This window comes from Monodon monoceros, unplaced genomic scaffold, assembly GCF_005190385.1.
Source record: "Monodon monoceros isolate NGI ecotype Baffin Bay Population unplaced genomic scaffold, NGI_Narwhal_1 Super_Scaffold_21, whole genome shotgun sequence".
NCBI lineage: Eukaryota > Metazoa > Chordata > Mammalia > Artiodactyla > Monodontidae > Monodon > Monodon monoceros.
The window spans coordinates 97,401,778-97,428,041 of NW_021703778.1; the positions used below are offsets into that span (position 1 = coordinate 97,401,778).

General features: G+C 38.9%; 1 protein-coding gene across 2 annotated transcripts in view; it reads right to left on the reverse strand.

The window, feature by feature from the left end:
- Positions 1-26,264, reverse strand: part of FMN1 (formin 1) — a 406,441-nt gene that overhangs the window by 312,743 nt on the left and 67,434 nt on the right. Inside the window, exon 2 of one of the 2 annotated variants that reach the window (XM_029237536.1) lies at positions 12,431-12,609. The exons of the other annotated variant lie outside the window; for it this stretch is intronic. Coding sequence (XP_029093369.1) covers positions 12,431-12,609 — 179 coding nt within the window. The remainder of the gene's footprint in view (positions 1-12,430; positions 12,610-26,264) is intronic. 2 annotated transcript variants of the gene reach the window in all.

Genomic DNA, 26,264 nt, shown 5'->3' on the forward strand with positions numbered 1-26,264 from the left:
GCCTCTCCCGTTGCGGAGCACAGTCTCCGGATGCGCAGGCTCAGCGGTCATGGCTCACAGGTCCAGCCGCTCCGCGGCATGTGGGATCCTCCCGGACCGGGACACGAACCCGTGTGCCCTGAGTCGGCAGGCGGACTCTCAACCACTGCGCCACCAGGGAAGCCCGATCCTATTCTCAAACACAGTTAAAGAGAGGGCAAAGAAAAATTGGAGAGGCCAGAGCTATGGCTTTGAAGTGAGATGTATTTGGGTTCACTATGGGATATTACTTACTAGTTACACGCAAGATGTGTCGCTTAGGCAAGTTCCTTAACTTCTATGAACTGGTATTTACATGTACAAAATAGGGAAAATAATAACTCATAGGATTGTTCTAAGAATTAAATGTGCTAATATTCCTAACCCAGTGCTTGCTTGATTCACAACAGACACCCAATAAATAGTAAGCATACTTTATGAAGCATGTATGAAGCCTTCAGAAAACAAGCTAGCTTGATATTTCTAAATTCACTTCACTTGCAAATACAAGCCCCATTGTCATGAATATGCTAATGATGTGGGGACGTCCACCTGCGGCCTTTAGCTTTAAGCTCTCGTTGGCTTCCATGAAAACAAAACAAGGATGTGGCCCTTTCCATGTACTGCAGAGGCACTGTATCAGAGAGCCCTCTGCATCCATTCTTTGCTGTCAAAGTCAATTGATGGCACAGAGTTTGCCTTTTAGGAGTGAAGGAACGTGAGGGCCTGAAATCTGCTTGTGTTCCCATCAGTGTTTCCCCATCAACTGTAAAGACCCAAGGTCTGAGGCATCCAGTGTCCCAGGTGAGCAGCTGCAGAATCTTCACCGGATTGAGTTCTGTGGGGTGATTTTGGTTGTGGTTCTAGCTTTCTAATTCTGAGCCCGGTTCTCAATCCTTCTCACTGATTATGAGAGCTAACTCATATCCATGAAATGAATTTGGTTCTTCAATTAAAAGCAAAACAAAAGAAAACAAACAAATCAGAAAAGCATCCAAAGTAGTGGAGAGGTAGAGGGGCTTAACATTTAAGCACCTAGGTCCAGACTCGGACAGACCTGGGTTCAGATCCTTGCACCCGCCTTTACTGAACCTCTCTCCTTATTTGTATCAATACAATAGGTACAATAATACTTCAAAGAATGGTGCCTGGCATTGAGGAAGTGATCAATTCATGGCAGTTTTGTTACTGGTTTAGACACTTAAGGTTTGGTGTGGACTTGGTAATTATATCTTTCCGTTCATAAGATGCAATTACTTGGAACCCGATGCTGTGTCCTCCGCAGACAATTAAGCTAATTCAATAAGGAGCATCCCGGGACCCACGAGTGGGGTGATGGAGATGATCCGTGGAAACCAGCAACACCAAGAAGAGTTCAAGCCTTGTGTTTTAAAAGCTGCATGCAAAATCCTACTTTCAGAATTCATGCAACCAATATAGAATTCTGACGACTGCTTGCCTTTTCCACTCTGCATACCTTTTGTCCATCTCAGGCCACACCTCTTTTAGTGTCTTTTTTCTATCCTGCCCACGTCCCTTATTTACAGACATTTTACAAACTATCCTCCATGGTGAATAGTCATCTCAAATGGAATCTTTAAGAAACTGCACTTGTTCTAAGAAGTTAGGCCCCACTTGCTCTCTGGTCTGTCCAGATTCAGTTGCCTTGACATGTCTGGCTCAAAGTGCACTGGCAACTGAGGAGCACGGCTAATGACAGTTTCTAATAGTGGAATATAAGAAACTACCCTTTAAGGCTAACTGTGTAATAGTCATGCTCTAAATGGGCACTCTGGGGTGACTGAGGGTTTATCCCATATAGATGCTACCCCAAGGCAATTCACACATTTGCTGCATTTGGATGTTGTTCCCAAACTGACACTCAGGATTGCCAGACTTATTAAATAGAATACAGGACAACCAGTTAATTTTGAATTTCAGACAAACAACAAATTATTTTTCACTGAATATGTCCTATGTAATATTTAGCAACCTCATGACCTCAAAGGGGAACTGACTGAGCATTGGGTTCTTTCAAGAACTTTCTAGGTCACCCAGAATGGTCTACAGGATTTGCTAGAGCAGGGTGATCACCCAAACAGAACCTCTCTACATAGCAGTCTGGCTGACATTCAGCCAAGGGGCACCAAGACAGCAGCAGTGGTTGCATAACACTGAAATATATACTGGCTGGTAAACAGATGCTGCTCGGAGCCTCCCTGGTGTCTACCTTCCACCAGCTCCACCTCTTGCCATTCCTCCAAGGAACCCTTGGATCTTCTCATAGTTCAATAACTAAAAGATGAATGTAACATGCGACAACATGGATGGACCGCAAGGGCATTATGCTAAGAAGAATAACAGACAGAGAAAGATGAATACTGTTATGTTCTCACTTATAAGTGGAATCTAGAAAAACCCAAATTCATAGAAACAGAAAAGGGACTGGTGGTTGCCAGATGTGGGGAGATGAAGACACAGGAAAATGGGTGAAAGGTAGTCAGAAGGTACAGACTTCCAGTTGTAAGACTGATAAGTCCTGGGGATGTAATGTACAGGATGGTGGCTATAGTTAACAATGCTGTATTGCACGTTTGAAAGTTGCTAAGAGAGCAGATCTTGAAAGTTCTCATCCGAAGAAAAAAAAACTTGTAACTATGTGAGGTGATGGATGTGAAATGAATTTATTGTGGGGATCATTTCACAGTATATACATGTACCAAATCATTATGTTGTACACTTGAAACTTAAACAATGTTGTATGTTAATTACACCTCAATAAAACCAGGGAAGAAAAAAAGGGTTGCACTGGAGAAACAGAAAGAAATGATATGAGCCTTCAAATAGAGTTAGGAGACGATAAATTTTGGTCTCACTATCAGAGTTGTAACATTGTTCCTCGTATTAAAACAAAGATTCATGTTGAGAATATTAAGATGTATTTGTTTTTCTTTTAAATAATTTCCATCTCTTTCTTTGAATTTCTTGTATTTTTTTTTTTTTTTTTTTTTTGCGGTACGCGGGCCTCTCACTGTTGTGGCCTCTCCTGTTGCGGAGCACAGGCTCCCGACGCACGGGCTCTGCAGCCATGGCTCACAGGCTTAGCCGCTCCACAGCATGTGGGATCTTCCCGGACCGGGGCACGAACCCGTGTCCCCTGCATCGGCAGGTGGGCTCTCAACCACTGCGCCACCAGGGAAGCCCTCTTTGTATTTCTTTTAAGTAATTTTCATTCCCCACACACCACACTGCTTGGGTTGACTTATGCTCCTTTAATAGAATCAGGAAATGTAATATTATAGCTAAAAGGAACACTGTTTCATCTGTTCGGGTTCCTCCCATCCTGTCCGCACACACTTGTTAAAGAAACTGAGGGCCACCGAAGTTAACTGGTGCCCAGAGTCCCACAGCTAGCTAGTGGTTGAGCCAGCAGTGGAAGTGAAGTGAAGGAGACCTCCACCTCTCATTCTAGACGAGAGTGGGCCAGATCTGACCCACTGCCTATTTTTGAATGACTCCTTTAAGAATGATCTTTACATTTTTTTAATGATGGGGAAAAAAATAAAGATGAATAATATTTTTGATAGGTGAAAATAATATGAAATTCAAATTTTTTTGTCTGCGGTTTGCTGTCTGTGGCTGACTTGTTTCTGATTTTTATGTTTATCTTCGTATAGTTTTTAGCGATTGTTATCACTGGTGGATTTGTTTATTGGTTTGGTTGCTCTCTTTTTTTTAACTACTTATTTTTTTAATTTAATAATTTTTATTTTTAAATTATTTAATTAATTAATTTATCTATTTATCTATTTATTTATTTATTTATTTTTTTTTTTTTTTTTTTTTTGCGGTACGCGGGCCTCTCACTCTTGTGGCCTCTCCCGTTGCGGAGCACAGGCGCCGGACGCGCAGGCTCAGCGGCCATGGCTCACGGGCCCAGCTGCTCCGCGGCATGTGGGATCCTCCCGGACCGGGGCACAAACCCGTGTCCCCTGCATCGGCAGGCGGACTCTCAACCACTGCGCCACCAGGGAAGCCCCTATTTATTTATTTTTATTCATTATTTTCTTTCTTTTTTTCTCCCTCTTCTTCTGAGCCGTGTGGCTGACAGGGTCTTGGTGCTCCAGGCTGGTGTCAGGCCTGAGCCTCTGAGGTGGGAGAGCCGAGTCTAGGACATTGGACCATCAGAGACCTCCCGGCCCCATATAATATCAATCAGCAAGAGCTCTCCCAGAGATCTCCAACTCAACACTAAGATCCAGCTCCACTCAACGACCAGCAAGCTCAAGTGCTGGACACCCCATGCCAAACAACTAGCAAGACAGGAACACAACCCCACCCATTAGCAGAGAGGCTGCCTAAAATCATACAAGTTCACAGACAGCCCAAAACACACCATCAGACAGAGCCCTGCCCACCAGAAAGACAAGATCCAGCCCTACGCACCAGAACACAGGAACCAGTCCCCTCTACCAGGAAGCCTACACAACCCACTGAACCAACCTTACCCACTGAGGGCAGACACCAGAAACAACAGAAACTACGAACCTGAAGCCTGTGAAAAGGAGACCCCAAACACAGTAAATTAAGCAAAATAGGAAGACAGAGAAATATGCAGCAGATGAAGGAGCAAGGTAAAAACGCACCAGACCAAACAAATGAAGAGGAAATAGGCAGTCTACATGAAAAAGAATTCAGAGAAATGATAGTAAAGATGGTCTAAAAGCTTGGAAATAGAATGGAGAAAATACAAGAAATGTTTAACAAGGACACAGAAGAACTAAAGAGCAAACAAACAACAATGAACACCACAATAAATTAAATTAAAAATTCTCTAGAAGGAATCAATAGCAGATTAACTGAGGCAGAAGAACGGATAAGTGACCTGGAAGATAAAATAGTGGAAATAGCTACCACAGAGCAGAATAAAGAAAAAAGAATGAAAAGAATTGGGGACAGTCTCAGAGACCTCTGGGACAACATTAAACGCACCAACATTCGAATTATAGGGGTCCCAGAAGAAGAAGAGAAAAAGAAAGGGTCTGAGAAAATATTTGAAGACATTATAGTTGAAAATTTCCCTAACATGGGAAAGGAAATAATCAAGTCCAGGAAGCACAGAGAGTCCCATAAAGGATAAATCCAAGGAGAAATACACCAAGACACATATTAATCAAACTATCAAAAATTAAATACAATGGAAAAATATTAAAAGCTGCAAGGGAAAAGCAACAAATAACATATAAGGGAATCCCCTTAAGGTTAACACCTGATCTTTCAGCACAAACTCTACAAGCCAGAACAGAGTGGCAGGACATATTTAAAGTCATGAAAGGGAAAAACCTACAACCAAGATTACTCTACCCAGCAAGGATCTCATTCAGATTTGATGGAGAAATTAAAACCTTTACAGACAAGCAAAAGTTAGGAGAATTCAGCACCACCAAATCAGCGTTACAACGAATGCTAAAGGAACTTCTCTAGGCAGGAAACAAAAGAGAAGGAAAAGACCTACAAAAGCAACTGCAAAATAATTAAGAAAATGGTAATAGGAACATACATAGCAATAATTACCTTAAATGTAAATGGATTAAATGCTCCAACCAAAAGACATAGACTGGCTGAGTGGATACAAAAACAAGACCCATATATATGCTGTCTACCAGAGACCCACTTCAGACCTAGGGACACATACAGACTGAAAGTGAGGGGATGGAAAAAGGTATTCCATGCAAATGGAAATCAAAAGAAAGCTGGAGTTGCAATTCTCATATAAGACAAAATAGACTTTAAAATAAAGACTATTGTAAGAGACAAAGAAGGACACTACATAATGATCAAGCGATCAATCCAAGAAGATATAACAATTATAAATATATGTGCTCCCAACATAGGAGCACCTCAATACATAAGGCAAATGCTATGTAACAGCCATAAAAGGGGAAACTGACAGTTACACAATCATAGTAGGGGACTTAAACACCCCACTTTCATCAATGGACAGAGCATCCAGAATGAAAATAAATAAGGAAACACATGCTTTAAATGACACATTAGACAAGATGGACTTAATTGATATTTATAGGACATTCCACCCAAAAACAACAGAATACACTTTCTTCTCAAGTGCTCATATGAGGAACATTCTCCAGGATAGATCATATCTTGGGTCACAAATCAAGTCTTGGTAAATTTAAGAAAATTGAAATCGTATTAAGTATCTTTTCCGACCACAATGCTATGAGACTAGATATCAATTACAGGAAAAAAACTGCAAAAACTACAAACACATGGAGGCTAAACAATACACTACTTAATAACCAAGAGATCACTGAAGAAATCAAAGAGGGAATCAAAAAATACCTAGAAACAAATGACAATGAAAACACGATGACCCAAGACCTATGGGATGTAGCAATAGCAGCTCTAAGAGGGAAGTTTATAGCAATATAATCCTACCTCAAGAAACAAGAAACATCTCAAATAAACAACCTAACCTTACACCTAAAGCAATTAGAGAAAGAACAAAGAAAACCCCAAAGTTAGCAGAAGGAAAGAAATCATAAAGATCAGATCAGAAATAAAAGAGAAAGAAATAAAGGAAACAATAGCAAAGATCAATAAAACTAAAAGCTGGTTCTTTGAGAAGATAAACAAAATGATAAACCATTAGCCAGACTCATCAAGAGAAAAAGGGATAAGACTCAAATCAAAAGAATTAGAAATGAAAAAGAAGTAACAGAATACAGAAATACAAAGGATCATGAGAGATTACTACAAGCAACCATATGCCAAAAAAATGGACAACCTGGAAGAAATGGACAAATTCTTAGAAAAGCACAACCTTCTGAGACTGAACCAGGAATAAATAGAAAATATAAACAGACCAATCACAAGCACTGAAATTGAAACTGTGATTAAAAATCTTCCAACAAACAAAAGCCCAGGACAAGATGGCTTCACAGGCGAATTCTATCAAACATTTACAGAAGAGCTAACACCTATCCTTCTCAGACTCTTCCAAATTATAGCAGAGGGAGGAACACTCCCAAACTCATTCTATGAGGCCACCATCACCCTGATACCAAAAGCAGACAAAGATGTCACAAAAAAAGAGAAAACTACAGGCCAATATCACCGATGAACATAGATGCAAAAATCCTCAACAAAATGCTAGCAAACAGAATCCAACAGCACACTAAATGGATCATACACCATAATAAAGTGGGGTTTATCCCAGGAATGCAACTATTCTTCAATATACGTAGATCAATCAATGGGATACACCATATTAACAAACTGAAGGAGAAAAACCATATGATCATCTAATAGATGCAGAAAAAGCTTTTGACAAAATTCAACACCCATTTATGATAAAAACTCTCCAGAAAGTAGGCACACAGGGAACTTACCTCAACATAATAAAGGCCATATATGACAAACCCACAGCCAACATCGTTCTCTATGGTGAAAAACTGAAGCCATTTCCACTAATATCAGGAACAAGTCAAGGTTGCCCACTCTCACCACTATTATTCAACATAGTTTTGGAAGTTTTAGCCACAGCAATCAGAGAAGAAAAAGAAATAAAAGGAATCTAATCGGAAAAGAAGTAAAGCTGTCACTGTTTGCAGATGACATGATACTATACATAAAGAATCCTAAAGATGCTACCAGAAAACTATTAGAGCTAATCAATGAATTTCATAAAGCAGCCGGATACAAAATTAATGCACAGAAATCTCTTGCATTCCTATACACTAATGATGAAAAATCTGAAAGAGAAATTAAAGAAACACTCCCATTTACCATTGAAACAAAAAGAATAAAATACCTAGGAATAAACCTGCCTAAGGAGTCAAAACACCTGTATGCAGAAAACTATAAGACACTGATGAAAGAAGTTAAAGATGATACCAACAGATGGAGAGATATACCATGTTCTTGGATTGGAAGAATCAACATTGTGAAAATGACTGTACTACCCAAAGCAATCTACAGATTCACTGCAATCCCTGTCAAACTACCAATGGCATTTTTCAGAGAACTAGAAGAAAAAATTTTACACTTTGTATGGAAACACAAAAGACCCCGAATAGCCAAAGCAACCTTGAGAAAGAAGAACGGAGCTGGAGGAATCAGGCTCCCTGACTTCAGACTATACTACAAAGCTACAGTAATCAAGATAGTATGGTACTGGAACAAAAACAGAAATATAGATCAATGGAACAGGATAGAAAGCCCAGAGATAAACCTATGCACATATGGTCACATTCTGTTTGATAAAGGAGGCAAGAGTATACAATGGAGAAAGGACAGCGTCTTCAATAAGTGGTGCTGGGAAAACTGGACAGCTAAATGTAAAAGAGTGAAATTACAGAACTCCCTAACATCATACACAAAAATCAACTCAAAATGGATTAAAGACCTAAATATAAGGCCAGACACTATAAAACTCTTAGAGTAAAGCATAGGCAGAACACTCTATGACATAAATCACAGCAAGATCCTTTTTGACCCATCACCTAGAGGAATGGAAATAAAAACTAAAATAAACAAATGGGACCTAATGAAAATTGAAAGCTTTTGCACAGCAACAGAAAACATAAATAAGATGAAAAGACAACCCTCAGAATGGGAGAAAATATTTACAAATGAAGTAACTGACAAAGGATTAATCTCCAAAATTTACAAGGAGCTCATTCAGCTCAATATCAAAAAAACAGATAACCCAATCCAAAAATGGGCAGAAGACCTAAACAGACATTTCTCCAAAAAAGACATACAGATGGCCAACAAATGCATGAAAAGATGCTCACCATCACTAATCATTAGAGAAGTGCATATCAAAACTACAATGAGGTATCACCTCACACCAGTCAGAATGGCCATCATCAAAAAATCTACAAACAATGCTGGGGAGGGTGTGGAGAAAAGGGAACCCTCTTGCACTGTTGGTAGGAATGTAAATTTATACAGCCACTATGGAGAACAGTATGGAGGTTCCTTAAAAAACTAAAAACAGAACTACCATATGACCCAGCAATCCCACTACTGGGTATATACCATGAGAAAACCATAATTCAAAAAGAGTCATGTACCACAATGTTCATTGCAGCACTATTTACAATAGCCAGGACATGGAAGCACCTAAGTGTCCATTGACAGATGAATCGATAAAGAAGATGTGGCACATATATACAATGGAATATTACTCAGCCATAAAAAGAAACAAAATTGAGTTATTTGTAGTGAGGTGGATGGACCTAGAGTCTGTCACATAGAGTAAAGTAAGTCAGAAAGAGAAAAAAAAAAATACCGTATGCTAACACATATATATGGAAACAAAAAACAAACAAAAAAAGTTCCAAGCAGGACAGGAATAAAGACGCAGATGTAGAGAATGGACTTGAGGACACAGGGAGGGGGAAGGGTAAGCTGGGACGAAGTGAGAGAGTAGCACTGACATACATACACTACCAAATGTAAATCAGATAGCTAGTGGAAAGCAGCTGCACAGCACAGGGAGATCAACTCGGTGCTTTGTGACCACCTACAGGGGTGGGATAGGGAGGGTGGGAAGGAGACGCAAGAGGGAAGAGATATGAGGATATATGTATATGTATAGCTGATTCACTTTGTTATACAGCAGAAACTAACACACCATTGTAAAGCAATTATACTCCAATAAAGATGTTAAAAAAGAAAAGTAACTTCTTAATGATGACCCTGCAAATCAGGTTCAAAACTGAAAACGAGCAGTCCTCTCCAACATTTAAGGCTGATCAAAGTATCATAAAGCAATACACATCTCCCTGAGCTTAGCGTTCACAGCCCCCCAGAGGAGAGAAGTCCTTGCGAGCTGGTGTGGTGATCAGTAACAGGATGCAAACTTTTACTAAATCAGTACAACCCTCCCAAGCAGACATCTTAGAATAACAATATTCAGAACACAGGAGACAAATTGTAGCTTCTGAAGAGGGGGTAGGGCTTGCAGGTGAGGAGTCTTAGGGACCAAGCTATAAAACCACTGATGTAGAAAATAATCTAAAGAAACTACCCCAGTTTTTAAAAATTATAATTAATGGAAAACTAAGAAACATGTAAATATTTATATATATGTTATTGTAGATTTATGTAAATTATATATAAACATATATTATTTATACATCATATATAATATATGTAATATATAAATATTATATATATATGTGTGTATAAACATACACACACACCATTAAAGGCTGGTTCAGGAAATAGACCTTGTTTATGTGATATGTTTCAAAAGCCTAAAAATACTTATATTTATAGACAATAAACCAAAGTTTATCCTAAATATTGGAGGGGAGGAGTATAAGAAAAATTGGTAGTGCTATTTACTTCCAAATTGTAGTACTATCCCAAAATAAAAAACAACTTTAGTGAATTCCCTGGCAGTCCAGTGATTAGGACTCCACACTTCCACTGCAGGGGGCACAGGTTTGATAGCTGGTTAGGGAACTAAGATCCTGCATGCCGTGCCCTTGGCCAAAAAAAAAATTTTTAACATCCAATAACAGAGAAATGATTAAATAAATTTTGAGATACAATGTAGAGGAACATTATTCATTCACTGAAAATATACCCAGGAGGAATTTGTAGCAACATGGACAAGCAATGTAAAAGTAATAGGTAAAGAAAAAAAAAAAAGAAAGTAATAAGGATATAAAATCTATGCCTATAAGTTAAAAGAAAAAAAGTTCCTCACTGAAAATCCATCATACACAGTGAAAAATACAAAGAAAATTTATCAAAATTTTACAGTTGTTGTCTGTGGTTGCTGAGATTATGAGTTATTACTTTTCTTTCAATTTAACTACATATTTCAAATTTTACAAAAGGATTATATATGATTTCTATAATTGAAATAAAGTAAAATTAGGAAATAATTTAATTCACCGAGGAAAAGGAAAACCAGAAATACATAGTTTAGTCAATGTGTTAAAAAACACATAAACCCAGCATTTTTAAAAATTACAGAAGAAAAAGAAAGTGGTCTTTCAAAATTCATTTCAGCACCGTGACACGCCAGGCCTCCTGCGGCGGCAAACTCAACTTAATCTGGCCAGTAGATGTCGCTGTTACACTTCTTACTTTGAGCACATCTCAAGATGCACAGTTTGCTTTTTCGGGAGAGGCATGTAAACAAAAACTACAAATTTCCATTTCATCTCATGAAGGGCTGTAGATTTTACATTTTACAGCTTCATTCCAAACCTTCTTTTACAATAACTGAGATGTCGAATGCTTTTCTAAAATGACATACGATGACTATGGTTTTTTGATTATGAAAAGTGCAAGGTTCTTCTGCTCTTGGTTGCTTGAGAAAATTGCTACCCATATGAACCTAACAGGCCACACTCATCAAAAACATACTTTCAGGGCTTCCCTGGTGGTGCAGTGGTTGAGAGTCCGCCTGCCGATGCAGGGGACACGGGTTCGTGCCCCGGTCCGGGAAGATCCCACGTGCCGCGGAGCAGCTGGGCCTGTGAGCCATGGCCTGTGAGCCTGTGCGTCCGGAGCCTGTGCTCCGCAACGGGAGAGGCCACAACAGTGAGAGGCCCGCGTACCGCAAACACAAAACAAAACAAAAAAACCATACTTTCAGGCTTGAAAATAACGAATTGGAAGTCATCCAAAGAAATCAGGGACACAAGACTATCAACAGGCATTAAAGTTAATAGAGCAAAAAAAAAAAGAAAAGTGCCTGTTAGATTCCTAATGCTCACCCCCATCTCTGACGGGAAATGGGGAGGTGAGGAAGGGGCGGTGACAATTGTGACAGTCTGGTCAATCCTATCAGGCCACCTATGGTGTGGAAGTAGCTAAAACCCAGCCCACTGCTTTGTACAGATCAGTCAAGGCCTCTGTGTCAATGAATCAATGAATGAATGGGAAAGAGAAGGCTGTTTTTCTAATGGGTCATCCTCTATCCCACAGACTTCCTGCCAAATTGTTCACCTGTTATTTGAGCAGCTGCAGAGAAAGAAAGGTTTAGGAATGTGGAAGACAGTCTATTTGAATTTCACTGGAGGATCCAGATCCTATCAGTCAGTTAACACATGTTCTCGAATTTTTAGAAAAATGATATTAAGAGCAGCAAATGGGTTCTCCCACAATGAGGTTTAGGCAGCAAACTGATGTAAGCAGAGCACTCTGTAAATGCTCAGATAGACTGTAAACACGGTCACTTTCTAGTGCACAAATTTCAGCTCACCGGTACCTATTTTCTGCGACTGATTGGATTTTAGACGACACTCACACAAACTGTAGCTTCAGCAGCTTTACAAACACACTTTACATTAAATGCATATTAACTGAGCCTCTGTCAATTGCAAAGAATCATAGTGCAAACACAAAGATTTCTACTTACATGGAGATCCAAGCACAATTTGCTTCTGTTGGGCTTCTCTTTTTCTTCATGGAGCAGAAATGGACAGGCTGGTCCTGCTCTGTAGGCCAGGACCCATGCACCTCCATCCCTGCTGGGAAGGTCTTTAGCTGCTGTCTGCTCACTGAAGCAGTCCCGGGGGAAGCCCTCAGAAGGGATGCCTAGACCAAACAGAGCAGACCATTAGTGACACAGTGGTGACCAATACATCAAGCCAGCCATAATTGGGGACTCCTACGTGGGCCACTTCATAGCACCCATGACTTCCCTTTCTAGTTAATATTTTTAGAGTTTGCTTTTCTCTAAAAGTGTTTCTCTTGAATACCTTTTCTGGCTCACACTAACAATGAATTCAAATATATGCCCTCATATCCAATTAAAAAAATAAGTCTACTGGCTGTACTCCATGCTCCCTCTTCTTGCTTACCAATCGGGCTCTACAGATCATTCTCTTTCAGAACAGAATCAGAGGATGAGCTGCAGGACGGAAGTCAGGAGTCCTGACTTGGACTTTACTACTGTAAACTTGGCTGTTGGCTTTACTACTAAAAGGTCTCACCTGAGCCAAGTCACTAGCGTGTGTTCTTCCAGGGCAGGAACTGCCCCAAGTTCATCTTCATTTCTGGGGATAGAATTGCCATGCACGATGCATGCAAGTGCATATTGGCGTTGGGTCAGTGTGTTGAATGAGTGACACTGCATGAGTACACTACTTGGAACACACTACTTGGAACTCACTTTCTCAACTCCAGAATGAGGGCATCAGGCTAGTCCTTATCTGAACTATGTTAGGATGATAATAGTCAAGTATGTGCCAGGTACTGTTCTTAGCCCCTTTCTTCAGTTTTAAAAAGAATTCTATAGGTAGGTATCATTAGCGTCCCCATTTTAGTTGGGGAAACTGAAGTTCAAAGAAGTGAAGCGAATTGCTCAAGATCATAAGATCAGTAAATGGTAAAGCCAGGAATTGAACCCAGGCAGCTAAACACTAGAGGGCGTGCTCTTAATGACTAGATTCCATGGTCTCTGCCTGGCATTCTCGAGATGGCGGTAACTGTTCTACAATAAAAGGACTCCGTGGTCAAGTGAGTGTGAGAAAAGCTACATGTCGTAGCCCCAGAGCCACGATTCATGTTAGCATATTAAAGACCTTGAGATGTCCTTTACTAAAGAAACTTAGCTCTGTATAAGAGTGTTTTCCAAACTTACATGACCACAGAATCCATTTAAAGGGACACCCGTTAAACACGTCGCAAGCCACCAGCGTTCCTCTTGAATATAATATTGTTTGGAAACCACGAGATGACCTCTAAAGTCCCATAGAGCAGTTGGCTCCATAGCTCAGGGGTTAGAGCACTGGTCTTGTAAAGTCCCATAGAGCTCTCAGGTTCCTAGACCTTTTCTAATTCCCGGTAAGCAACCTTGGCAAAATATTAAGCAACCAGGCAGAAGTTCAGGGTTTAGGCTCAGCACACTTCTGCAACAGAGATGACTGTTGGATATATGATAGGGTGTTTATTACACCTAATCCTTGTAATAGTGTCTCTTTGGCAGGGACCCAAAACCAGCCAACGACTTCCGCCACGTTGAACACCCGACTTAAAGCAACTTGAGCGAGAGTAAGTCCACTAACGAAAGGACTGTGGGATAACACGCTTCTCCTTTATATTAGAGTAGCATTTCAGAAGAAAGAAAATTTGAAAACAGCCAAGGTTTTGCTTTTTGTTTGCCTGTTCCATGGGTTGGTTTCTAATCACACTTTAAAGTTGAAAGGTGATGCAGGTCACAGTGTCTCTACAGTTGCCCTCTGGCAGGCTGTCCACAAAACACTTTGCTGTGATCACGGAGAAAATGAAGGTCCAGGGCCTTGGACATCAACTCTGCAGACGTGGGTCCCAGAAGGTTACAACTAGGCTCTTTCTTCACCTGAGCGAGATGTCTTAGAATGAGGGTCTTTTCAGGAACTTGGCCTCATGTTTTCCATACGCCTCTTTCTAACTACTCTCTCCAGACAGACTTTCTTCTGGGCTTTTGTGTAGGGCCTCATGTGCTACAGAGTGCCCCCACTCCTGCTCAGAAGACATAGAAAAGGACTAATGCATAAAGAACCTCGGAGAGGAGGGAGTCTGCTAAGCTCCTCCACTGTGACTTCATGGCGACCCCAAGAGGAGGGCAGTGCTGGCCATGCTTTAAGAGACTGAAGAGATTAAAGCTCGGACCCCTCTTAACTTCCATTTATAAAGCTTATCCCCCTCCTAGAATATTTCTGTTCAGATAACTTCCATTTATATAGCTCATCCCCCCTCCTACACTATTTCTGATTATCTTTGGCAAGAAAAGAGGAAATAAGCCTTTTAAAATTTATGGTGTACTCTCACCAGGCTACCTCATCTTCAGAAATGTATTAATTACTAATCACATCCCTCATTTTAAATCCCTCCACTTTCCACTTTCATTTCGGAATAGCTGCTGGCTTTGGGTACAGTTTACACAGATTGATAAAACAACATAAAACATGCTACATACATCACAGAGAACATGCTGTATAACACCTAAGGTAAGATATCTAGATCATCAAAGGCACATTGTCTGGTGAGTAGAAGTTCATCATTTAGGTATAAGAGAGTTGTGAAGCCCCACAATTACAAGGATCTCGTGTCCTTAGATAAAATACAGACACACATGCAAACGTACCCACACACCTGCCGTGGCTGTCCACCACTGCATGAACAGGTGTGGGATGCAATCCAGCTCACTTTATGCAAAGGAAAGACAACGTGAAGTTTAGGCAGAAATGATGAAAAGTAACTTCAGTTTAGAAGTAGTCTTAATTTTCAAGAATCAGTTTCTAATACCTAATTTTAACCAGACAATATCCCTATGAAGCAAACACGCAAGGTAAAGCCATGATGCGTAGTTATTTGGGGAAGGATCTTTAGGACAGGAAAGACCAAGGGCAGAAATAAGTAACAACACCGTTCTTCTCAAAAGTCTGACAAAGTAGGTGAGGGCACTGGACAAATTCACCATTACAAAGGACATAAACTCATAAAGTAAGTCTTTTTAAATTAATTTTTTAATTGAAGTATAGTTGATTTACAATGTTGTGTTAATTTCTGCTGTACAGCAAAGCGAATATGTATATATATGTACATATATATACATTCTTTTTTATATTCTTTTGCATTATGGTTTATCATAGGATATTGAATATAGTTCTCTGTGCTATATAGTAGGACCTTGTATATCCATTCTATACGTAATAGCTTACATCTGCTAACCCCAACTTTCCACTCCTTTATATATAGAATGGATACACAACAAGGTCCTACTGTATAGCACAGAGAACTATATTCAATATCCTATGATAAACCATAATACAAAAGAATATTAAAAAGAATATATATATTCTTTTGTATTCTTACTATATTTATATATATATATATATATATATATATATATAGTAATAGTAAGTCTTTGAATGGAGAGTTTTAATAATACCAACTCAAGTTTTTTGAACAGTCAAAAATAAAGCACATGTCTATGTCTATTAAAATAGATAGTGGCCACATTGCTCTCTTCAACTGAATACATTTAATAAAGAGAGATAAAAATGACCTGAAGTTAGGTAAGTATATTCTGTCAGAACAGTCAAATGTCATTTAATTTTCTGATGCAAATAGATTTTGAGGTATTAGATTTTCATTGAACATTTTATGGAAAGCTTAAAACAGTCTTATCAACTTAATCATGTCTTCCCCTTTCATGTGCATATACTATAAATCTAATTTTTCTTGAATATTTATTAGTTATTTTGTTTCTCAAAAACATTTCAACAGCTTGATGGACCACACATACATACACAGGTTAATTCCACAGCTGACCACCTGTTAATACAACATACAGCACAGTCACAGTACAGGAAGGGCAACTTACCTCGAGACCACTTTGAAAGTCTGTGCTTTTCCCAGATGAGCTGCACTTCCTGATGCTAACCTACAACATCAGACTAGGATTTTGCTGTCAATTATCAACACAATGGAAGCAGACAGAAAGGAAAGGTGATGTGCCATTTAAAACTGGAGGCAGTCTCCATAGCTCATCTTCCCCCAATGGAATAAGTCTCCCTACCTGAGGCACATTGGTTTATCGTTCCCATGTCTTCACTTCCTTCCTACATTGTGATTATGCACCAAAGGCCTCTTCCAGTTGCCTTTGTAGCTCCTCCCTCTGGCACAGATGTTATATATTTCCCCGTGTCCATGGACACTGGGTCCACGGATGTTGGATCTGGCCCTGTGAGGACTGGCTTTGGCCAACTGAATGTGGGCAGTGTGACAGTGTGCCAGTTCTGAGCCAACACCTTAAGAGGTATTGTGTGTTTTTACACCCTGCCTTGTGTTTCTACCATCACCACAAGACAAGCACGTCCTAGGAAGCCTGGACTTAAGACACATAGAGCAGACCCAAACCCAGTCCTGCGGCCTGGAGCCAGACACGGCTGAGCCCAGATCAGATCAAGTGAACCTTGCCAACTCTTAGACCAATGAATGAGAACAATAAATATTTGCTATGAGCCATCAAGATTTGGGTTTTATTTGTTGGAATAGCTGCCTTATACACCCCATCATCTACCCCCAGAAACAGTATACCTATAAAAACTTTAAACCATTTCACCTGAGAGGACTTAAAGGCTACAAAGTTTTATTTTATAATTTGTACTAAAAACAGTTATTCACTATACTAGGTTTTGAAAAAAATCAGGTGAAAATCCACAGCCTACCCATTTCCTCATTCATACCACAATCCACACACAAACTACATTTCATTAAAAATAATAACCTTATTTACCAGGCACTGGCTTTAATTATCACACATACACACACACACACACACACACACACACACACACACCAACTTCCAAAGAGAAGTTTGCAAACATACTATATAATCAGATTTGGACAAAAGTCCCTAAGGAACAAAATTACAGTGGCTTTCAGCCTTTCTCCTCTAATCTTCCCATCATACTGAGCCCTCACGTGACAGCAGTGATGGAGTGTTATACCTCCAAAAGAAGAAGAGGGGAAAAAAAAGCCCTCAGCCTGAAACTCTCAAGAGTTTTTGTTCCTATGCTGTAGCTCTCAAGGCCATCCATCATACTTGACTTAAATCCAAAAAGGTGAAGTTTTCTCAACTGTGAATATCAGAACTGATATGTAAAGGGAGACAGGTTGTCTTCCATTATGTTATTCAAACATGTACTTACAAGCAAGAGAGACAGCAATCTAGATGTGTAGCTAATGGAAAGTGACATTGTTAAGTACTTGTAAAGAGGGTGTGTGCTTGTGTGTAATTATTCATGTCTATATCTAGGAAGACAGAGCTTTGGCAAAAGTAAATTCTCATGGCTGCTATCTGTCAGTTAGAGATCAACCCTCAGCAATCCCACTGTCCCCATTTTCATTCCTTGTGATATTTAATGATATAATGTTACTAAACAAGTTAGGTAGCTATAACTCTGAGAAAACATCTTATCTATCCATCCCAGCCTCTAACTCTCCTCGTGAGAAGTATGTAGAGAGAGAAATTATGAGCAAGGACAGACAGGTGGAAGGTGTACAGAGGTATGGAGGGCTGTGGGTAGATCCAGAAATAGGACAGACAGGGGGAGTAAGCATGTCAATTTCACAGCCTATGAAGAAAGCATTCAATTCCATCAAACAAATGCAGTGTTATTTGGATTTCTAAAATTATGGGCAAATTCAAATAAAATACAATAGAATTTAGAGTTAGAAGGATCTTATGTATCTCCCCACCTACTGCTCATTTTATAGTTGAGGGAACAGAAATCCAGGAAGATTGCGATAGTTCCAACATACCCAGCTAGTGGCAAAGGCAGAACTAAAATCCAGGTTCCAGGGAAATCTTTCAGGCTATTTAGAGAAGGACACTACTGCCAATTCCCAGATGGGAATATCGAGGTCTGAGGAAGTAGGAGACGTGAACCATTTGACAGGTGGGATTGATTCCTAACTGTGACCTTTACTGATTCTTTGACCTTAGTGGCATTACTAAACTTCCCTGAATCATTTTCCTCATTAATAAAATGAACATAATAAGAATATGCCTGATATTTAGCTGTGCTCAAAACTGTTTTCCTCCAGAAAACTTTTCCTGGAGTGGGTGTGATGAATTGACGGGGTATGTAAAAAAAAAGAGAAGGCTGTTTACGGTGAGGACATATTACACATCACATACTCATGTTAAGGACTATTTTCTTGTCAAAGAAGATACAGAGGAGAAAAATTAAGCTCATAAGAATTCACAGCAGCACTCCAGTGCAGCAGATCCCAAATCTGTTCAAGTCCTAAAAATAGAATTCACATCATCAAATGCAATAGCTCCCAGTAAGTGGCTGATCATCTCCAAAAAGTGCAGCTCCTCAGGGAACTTCATAGACACCCTATGACACATCTTCCCCGAAGGTCAAACACAGGAGCCTACAGCATGAATGAAACTATTTATAGGCATAGCTGTAAATGAAATCGCTTTTTAAAGAGGTACATCAATATCTATTTTTATGATTATTACATTAACCTCTTTCCATGATCTTTTCCTATAAAGAATACAAATGTTAGATGAGAGGCAAATAGTACTCAAGCCAGGAAACTGAACTGTGGCTATAGTTATACTGGATATTTTAACACCTGAAAACAGGGGCATGTACTTAAAGTAGCACAAAGGCTGCTGAGTCACTCTGCCTTAGAAAGGATACAAGGCAGGAGCAGGTGCACCTAAGTAAGGTTTGGTGCAGAAAAGATCAGGAAAGGATCAGATCTGGAAGGTTGTAACGTTCACTGAGACATTAAGAACCTCTGTCCATTCACAGATAGTAAATGCTGAAGAAATTGACATTGGTACTTCAAATGCCTAGGTTATCAACACATTTTGGTATGTTTGGTCATGAGGAATATACTTGCTTATTAACAAAAAATATTGAAGAACAAGAATGAAAACATTTCTTATAGTATTCATTATAAACAAATTTGAATAGCCTTTTTTTCTTTTTATGTCACATTGTTCCAGTTATTATGGGGATAGTTGCACCAATGGGGAACCCAACTCTTGAAGAGATATGACATAATTACCAATTATATTAATAGCTAAGGCAGTACAAAATACTAAGCCTTGAATAATAAAATATATAATAAACAATTTTTAAAAATCTCTTTCCAAAAAGAAATGATCTTAAGAAATTCACCAAAAAATGAATATACATAACAAGACTGATACAAAGAAAAAAAGAAGGCACATATGCCCATGTTAAGGGTAAACATTTAAGAGATTAAGAACAAAATATGGCTTTGAGTGTCCTTATAAAGCAAGAATGAAAGAGCATTTAGTTATTTCACCCCTATTATCAGAAGGAAGAAACACTGATCCTATGGGCTGACAAAGGTTTTTCTAATATTAAATTCTGAGAGAAATTGCTATATTACAGAGTTAGTTCCTACCTGAGCCTTAGCCCCATCCCAGCTGTTTGACCAACAATTGACTTCACAGAGCCAATGGGGCTGGTCTAGTTGTCTATCAGTGACCTTTGTCCTTCTAACCAGAAAGCTTTGGAGATTATCTTGACCACTCAGCGATTTGGAACTGAAGTGATGAGTTCTTCAGCAGAGTAGCTAAGTAGTGGCATCCTAGAAACAGCAAGTGTTTTTAATGAACCCTTCTGCCAAGGTGTCTTAGGCAACATAGGCAACAGAGTTTTTCCATCTCCCTTCTTCCCCCAGGCATTAGTACTGAAGAGGAGCCTGGCACTTTATCCCAACAACCTTAGCTGAGGCCTGATTATCACTTTCTCTCTCCACAAATTCATTTTCTTAAGGGTAAGTAACATCCTACAAATGGGACATTTACTATGCATCACACACTTTATATATGTTACACATTACTAAGAATCTTCACAATAATCCTGCAACTTAGGTGTAAAGTATTAAAGATGAGGAAACTAATGAAATAGAGACATTAACTTTGCCCAGGGTCAAACTGTAAGTAGGAGAATTAGGTTCTGAACCCAGAGCCTGGAATTAACCTCCTGCCATAAACAACTGAAAACTAAACAAAATGTAGGAAACAACTATTTTTAGATATTTGATAGCAAACAATGCAGTATTATAATCCTGGAAAGAGGTACAACAAATGAAGTGAGCCTCATAAATTGCCTTGGTTTCCAGCTAAGAGGTGATTTCTGGACTGAAAATAATTAATAGGGCCCCAGTGGCCTATGGGGCATTGTCAAGCAGTCTAATATATGTAAAATTAGAAGCAGGGGTCTAAGAGAGACAGAAAAATATTTAAAGAAAAACTGGCTGAAAATTTTCCAAATTTGATAAAAATTACAAGCCCCTAGATCAAAGAAGCTCTATGAACCTAAAGGGAGATAAACACAAAAGAAAGCCATAATAAGTAAAATTGCTAAAAACCAGTGATGAAAAGTATTGTAAAAAAGAAAAAAATTATGTTTAGAAAACCAAAGAAAAGAATAATTACAGACTTCTTGTCAAAATATGCAAGCATTAAGAAAATGAAATGACAACTTTAAAGTGAAGAAAGGTAAAAAGTGCTGAATGATAAGAGAGTTTTAAAAAGTCAACCTAGAATTTTATATCCAGTGAAAATATCTTCCAAGATGAAAGAAAAATAAAGTCTTTTTCAGAAACTTAAAAGCTAGACAATTTATCTCCAGCTGACTTAGACCACAGGAAGTGTTAATACATTTTTTCAGGCAAAGGGAAAAAAAAATCAGAAGAAAATTTGGAAAACACCAAAACTGATAAACATGTGAGTAAATACACAAGACGTTTTTCTCATTATTGAAGTTATTTAAAGATATAATTAACTGAAGCAAAATAATGTATTCTGGGGTTTATAACATATGTAGATATAAAATGTTGACAACAGCACAATATCCAAGAGAGAGAAATGGAAATATTCTGTTTTAAGAGTCATACATTTATATGAAGTGGCATAATAATATTTAAAATAGATTGTGATAAATTAAAGTTACATATTATGAACTCTACAGCAAACAGTTTTTTAAAATGGTATCTCCAACAGTGGACATGGACACAAAGTGGAATCCTAGAAGTACTTGATCCAAAAGAAGACAAAAGTTATGTAAAAGGGAACCAAAAAAATGGAAGGTAGACTAAAACTCAACCACACTGATAGTTACATTAAATATAAATCACTTAAACTCTCCAATTTAATGCCAGAGTTTATCAAACTGGATAAAAAAAGCAAGACTCAACTATATGCTATTTATAAGAAACTCATTTTAAATGTAAAATTATAAATAGGTTAACAATAGAAGGATGGGAAAAGCTATATCATGCAAACATTAATCACAGAAAGCTTGAGTAGTTATATTAATATCAGACAAAAATAAACTTCAAAGTAAAATATATTACCAGGGATAAAGAGAGAAATTTTATAATGATAAAGGAGACAGTTCATCAAAAAAAGATATTAACAGTCCTAAATTTCTTTGTACCTAGCCACAGAACTTCAAAATACATAAAGCAAAACTATCAGAACTGAACTGAGAAATATATATATATTCACAATTAAATTTGGAGATTTCAACACTCCTCTCTTAGTAATTAACAGGACAGGGTGACAGGAAATTGACAGGAATATAGAAGAATTAAACAACATTGCCACTGATTTTACTTAACTGATATTTATAAGATACTCCATCCTATAACTACAGTATACATTTTCTTTTCAAGTGCATATGGAATTTACCAAAACAGTCCACATACTGGGCCATAAAATAAGGCAATATATTTAAAAGAATCAAAATACATATTCACTGACCACAGTGGAATTAAATTAGATACTAATAACAGAAAGCTATCTGGAAAATCCCAAATATTTAGAAATTAGACACCATACTTCAAAATAACTTCGTAAGTCAAAGAAGAATCACAAGGGAAATTAGAAAATATTGGGGATGCAGCCAAAGCAGTGATCAGAAGGCAATTTATAGCCTTACTTACCAACAAGTGACTGCCCCTCTCCCACTTTGGTCAACATCTTAACATTTATTCTCTGGACTGGGGGATATCAGGCAGAATTGATGTATGGTTAACTCATAGAAAACAGAGAACTCCGTAACCATCTGCTTCTTAAATGCTAAGGTTTTAGCTTTTTTCACCCCACTAGGCTCCAAGAAAACTGTTAGTTTCTAGGGCTAGGCAGGTACTGGAATATTATTCTAGGAGAAACATGACTAGCTTAAGAGAAAGAACATGGAGATAGTAATATTTGAGGTTCCTTGATAAACAGCTATCCCATATCATCCTAGAGTGAAGCTCAAATCCAGTATCCTTCACTCAGAGCTTCCAAAAAGCTTTTTGATCTCCAGAACTTAAGCATGTACAACCAATGACTACGAGACAGCTGAGGAGAATACCTCACATAAAAAGCAAGAAAGTGGACAGCAAAAGGAGAAAGAGGTTGTGTCACTTCAGACCTGCTGGATCAAGATTTTTAAAGTTGGCTTCTTCTTTAGCAACCATATCTTTGCCACCTGGCCCTGTTCCATGCCTCCAGTTCTTGCCAGCTTCCTGAAATTCTGTCTCTGCCCTTTCCCACTTCAGGCCTAGGGCTGGTAATGACTTTTTGCTGCTGCTAGTTTCTGGGAACCTCACAAACTCACACTGGTTTTCTTAATTGGTCTGGACATAATCTCTTCATTAAGTTATTTTCAGTTTAAACCCTTTTGAATATACCATCTATTTTCTGCCAGGACTCTGACTGATAGAGTAATTGGAATCAGGAATGGGGTTTATTTCATACCTTTTAGCATGCTTTTGTATTATTAAGGCATTTGGGGTACTTGCTATCTGATGCTTCCCATACCCAGTTAGCATAATAGCAGCAATGTAATAGGCCAGTATAATATTTTAAGCGCTATCAAAATGATCAAACTCCTTTCGATTTTATGACAGAGAAAAGGTAAACTGTCATACCCTAAAGTAAGCCAGTGACAAGTATACTGCCGTCCCTTCCAGATGAAGATGAATTGATTGGTATGAAAATAAAGCATTTCTGTATCAACAAATGCATATCAGCTCTCAGGGGCTGTGCTGATATACTCAGGAAGTATACCATATCTGAAACAGTGCTTGCAATTTGCATCCCCATGTAATTAAGCTTAGAATAATACAGACATTCTCTGAAAGCCATCTGTTTTCTCACTAGCCAAAAGAGAATTTAAATGGGAGTATGGTATGAATCACCATCCCTGCATCTTTCAAATCTTTGATGGTGTCACAAATCTCTGCAATTACCCCAAAGATACAGTATATGCTTTCAACTAGAAGGAAAAATTTGGTGCTCATTCTCCCAGAATACACAGGTCTGCGGACCAAAAGTAGAAGTGAGAGAGGCCCCCTCACACTATTACACCTAATTAATCACTTGCATAATTTTCACTTCCTATCCTTGCAACCTTGGGCTTGGTGGGTTCAGAGATCTTAGTGTCCAGAGGAGGGAGGCTTCCACTAGGGAACTTAGTCATGGTTCGTGAGGCAGGAAGCTGAGAGTGCTTCCTGACCATTTTTTAAGTTCTCACACATTAGAAATGGATTTATTTGATTTCAGTGCCTCACCAAATGAATGTCTGTAGTGGAATATTTTGAACTGCACCTAGAGTATTAAACTTCCGCGACCAAAGAAACAGTAATAAATGTTAAAACTGGACATTTTGAAAAATAATCCAAAATGAATGTCCTCATATAAATATTAAAACAATACAAGGAAACTACTAATAAATACTCTCAAAGATTCCTGGTGAAAGAGTAAGTTGGTATACATCCTTGAAAAGCTATTTGGCAATATATATCTGAAACAAGGGTTGACAACTCTGGTCCAGCAGCCAGATACAGCACACAGCCTGTTTTTGTACAGTCCATGAGCTAAGAATGGTTTTTGCATTTTTTCGATTTTTGAAGGAGGGGAAAAAGGAGAAAGAGGCGGGGGGATGGTGAATCAGGAGGGGAATAGGGAAGGGCAGGCAGAGGGGGAGGAGGAAGAAGCCACAGAGACCCTATGGCCTACAAAGTCAAAAATATTTACTCTTTGGCTCTTCACAGAAAAAGTTTGCTGACACCTATTCCAAAATGTTAAATACGTTCTTACCCTTTTTTTTTTTTTTTTTTTTTTTTGTGGTACGCGGGCCTCTCACTGTTGTGGCCTCTCCCGTTGCGGAGCACAGGCTCCGGACGCGCAGGCTCAGCGGCCATGGCTCACGGGCCCGCCGCTCCGCGGCATGTGGGATCCTCCCGGACCGGGGCACGAACCCGCGTCCCGTGCATCGGCAGGCGGACTCTCAACCACTGCGCCACCAGGGAAGCCCTGTTCTTGCCCTTTAACCAATAAAAATTGACTTGTGTGACTCTATCCTAGAAGAATAATCATTTTGTTATTCAAGATCTATTATAAAGAAATATTATAAGATGACCATCAAAGTATAATTTATAGTTTAAAAAGTGGGAAACTAAATACCATAAACACTATATACACCCTTGCTGTTAGAGTTATTACTCTTTATTCGGTGCTGAATTAGATCCTGTGGAAGGCAAAAAGAAACTTCATTTCTCCAAAGGGTTCACTTTCAAGTTCAAATTAACAGTTCAATAATATGTTCTCATATTCTATTTGATTCATTTTGAAATATTTCAGTTGTCTCTCATTCTTCCTTCAGCAAGTATATCTCCAAAGGAAAAAAAGAATTTAAAAAAAGAGAAAAAAGCAAACAAAACCTAAGCCACCAAAAAGAATTTCATGTTTTCCTGCCGTAAAGTATTAGAGGACGCAGGGTCTTTACAGAATGTTTTGTTCAGCTAAGTTATCATGGCTTCTTCTCCTTTATACTTTGAATCCATTCAGTCAAACATAAAATTAACCCTAATTATCTTCAATTTAATAACTTGTTTTTACATTTTATCACTATCTGAAAATTGCCTTTTTTTCTCCCCCATGAAGGGACTGCTATAATCTCAAATGTGATTTTACTATGTCTTGGGGCTACTGTCTACCAGAAAACACAGCTCCAATTTAAAATGCACGTCAGGGGCCTTCCCTGGTGGCGCAGTGGTTGGGAGTCCGCCTGCCAATGCAGGGCACCCGGGTTCGTGCCCCGGTCCGGGATGATCCCGCGTGCCGCGGAGCGGCTGGGCCCGTGAGCCATGGCCGCTGGGCCTGCGCGTCCGGAGCCTGTGCTCCGCAACGGGAGAGGCCGCGGCGGTGAGAGGCCCGCGTACCGCAAAAAAAATAAAATAAAATAAAATAAAAATAAAATGCATGTCAGTAGAAACATCAATTTACTGGAAGGAAATTAACTTCATAGGCAAATCTTTCAGGAAAGCAATTGATCCATAACGTGAGCTAAATCTATACTAAGAATAGAATTGAGTTCATCAGATATTTTTCAGCCCAGAAGAACTTATCAATACACTCAATTTCATGATAAATATTCCCTGGAATGATTCCACCAAACAAATAATAGAATAGGAACCTCTGAGTCTAGCATTGCTGAGAAATTATAAATAGGCACAAGACTGTCAATAATGGCTTCACAAGAACAAAGAGGATTAGACTGACTTGTATTGTGCTGACAAGTATTTCAGGTGTAAGGTTTTTTACTGTGGGCCTACATATGATTTACGTACATAGATGTGGACTTTCTTGACAAATGTTCACAACTTATCATTTAAAATATTAGCCTGAGGCACTGCAGTGACTC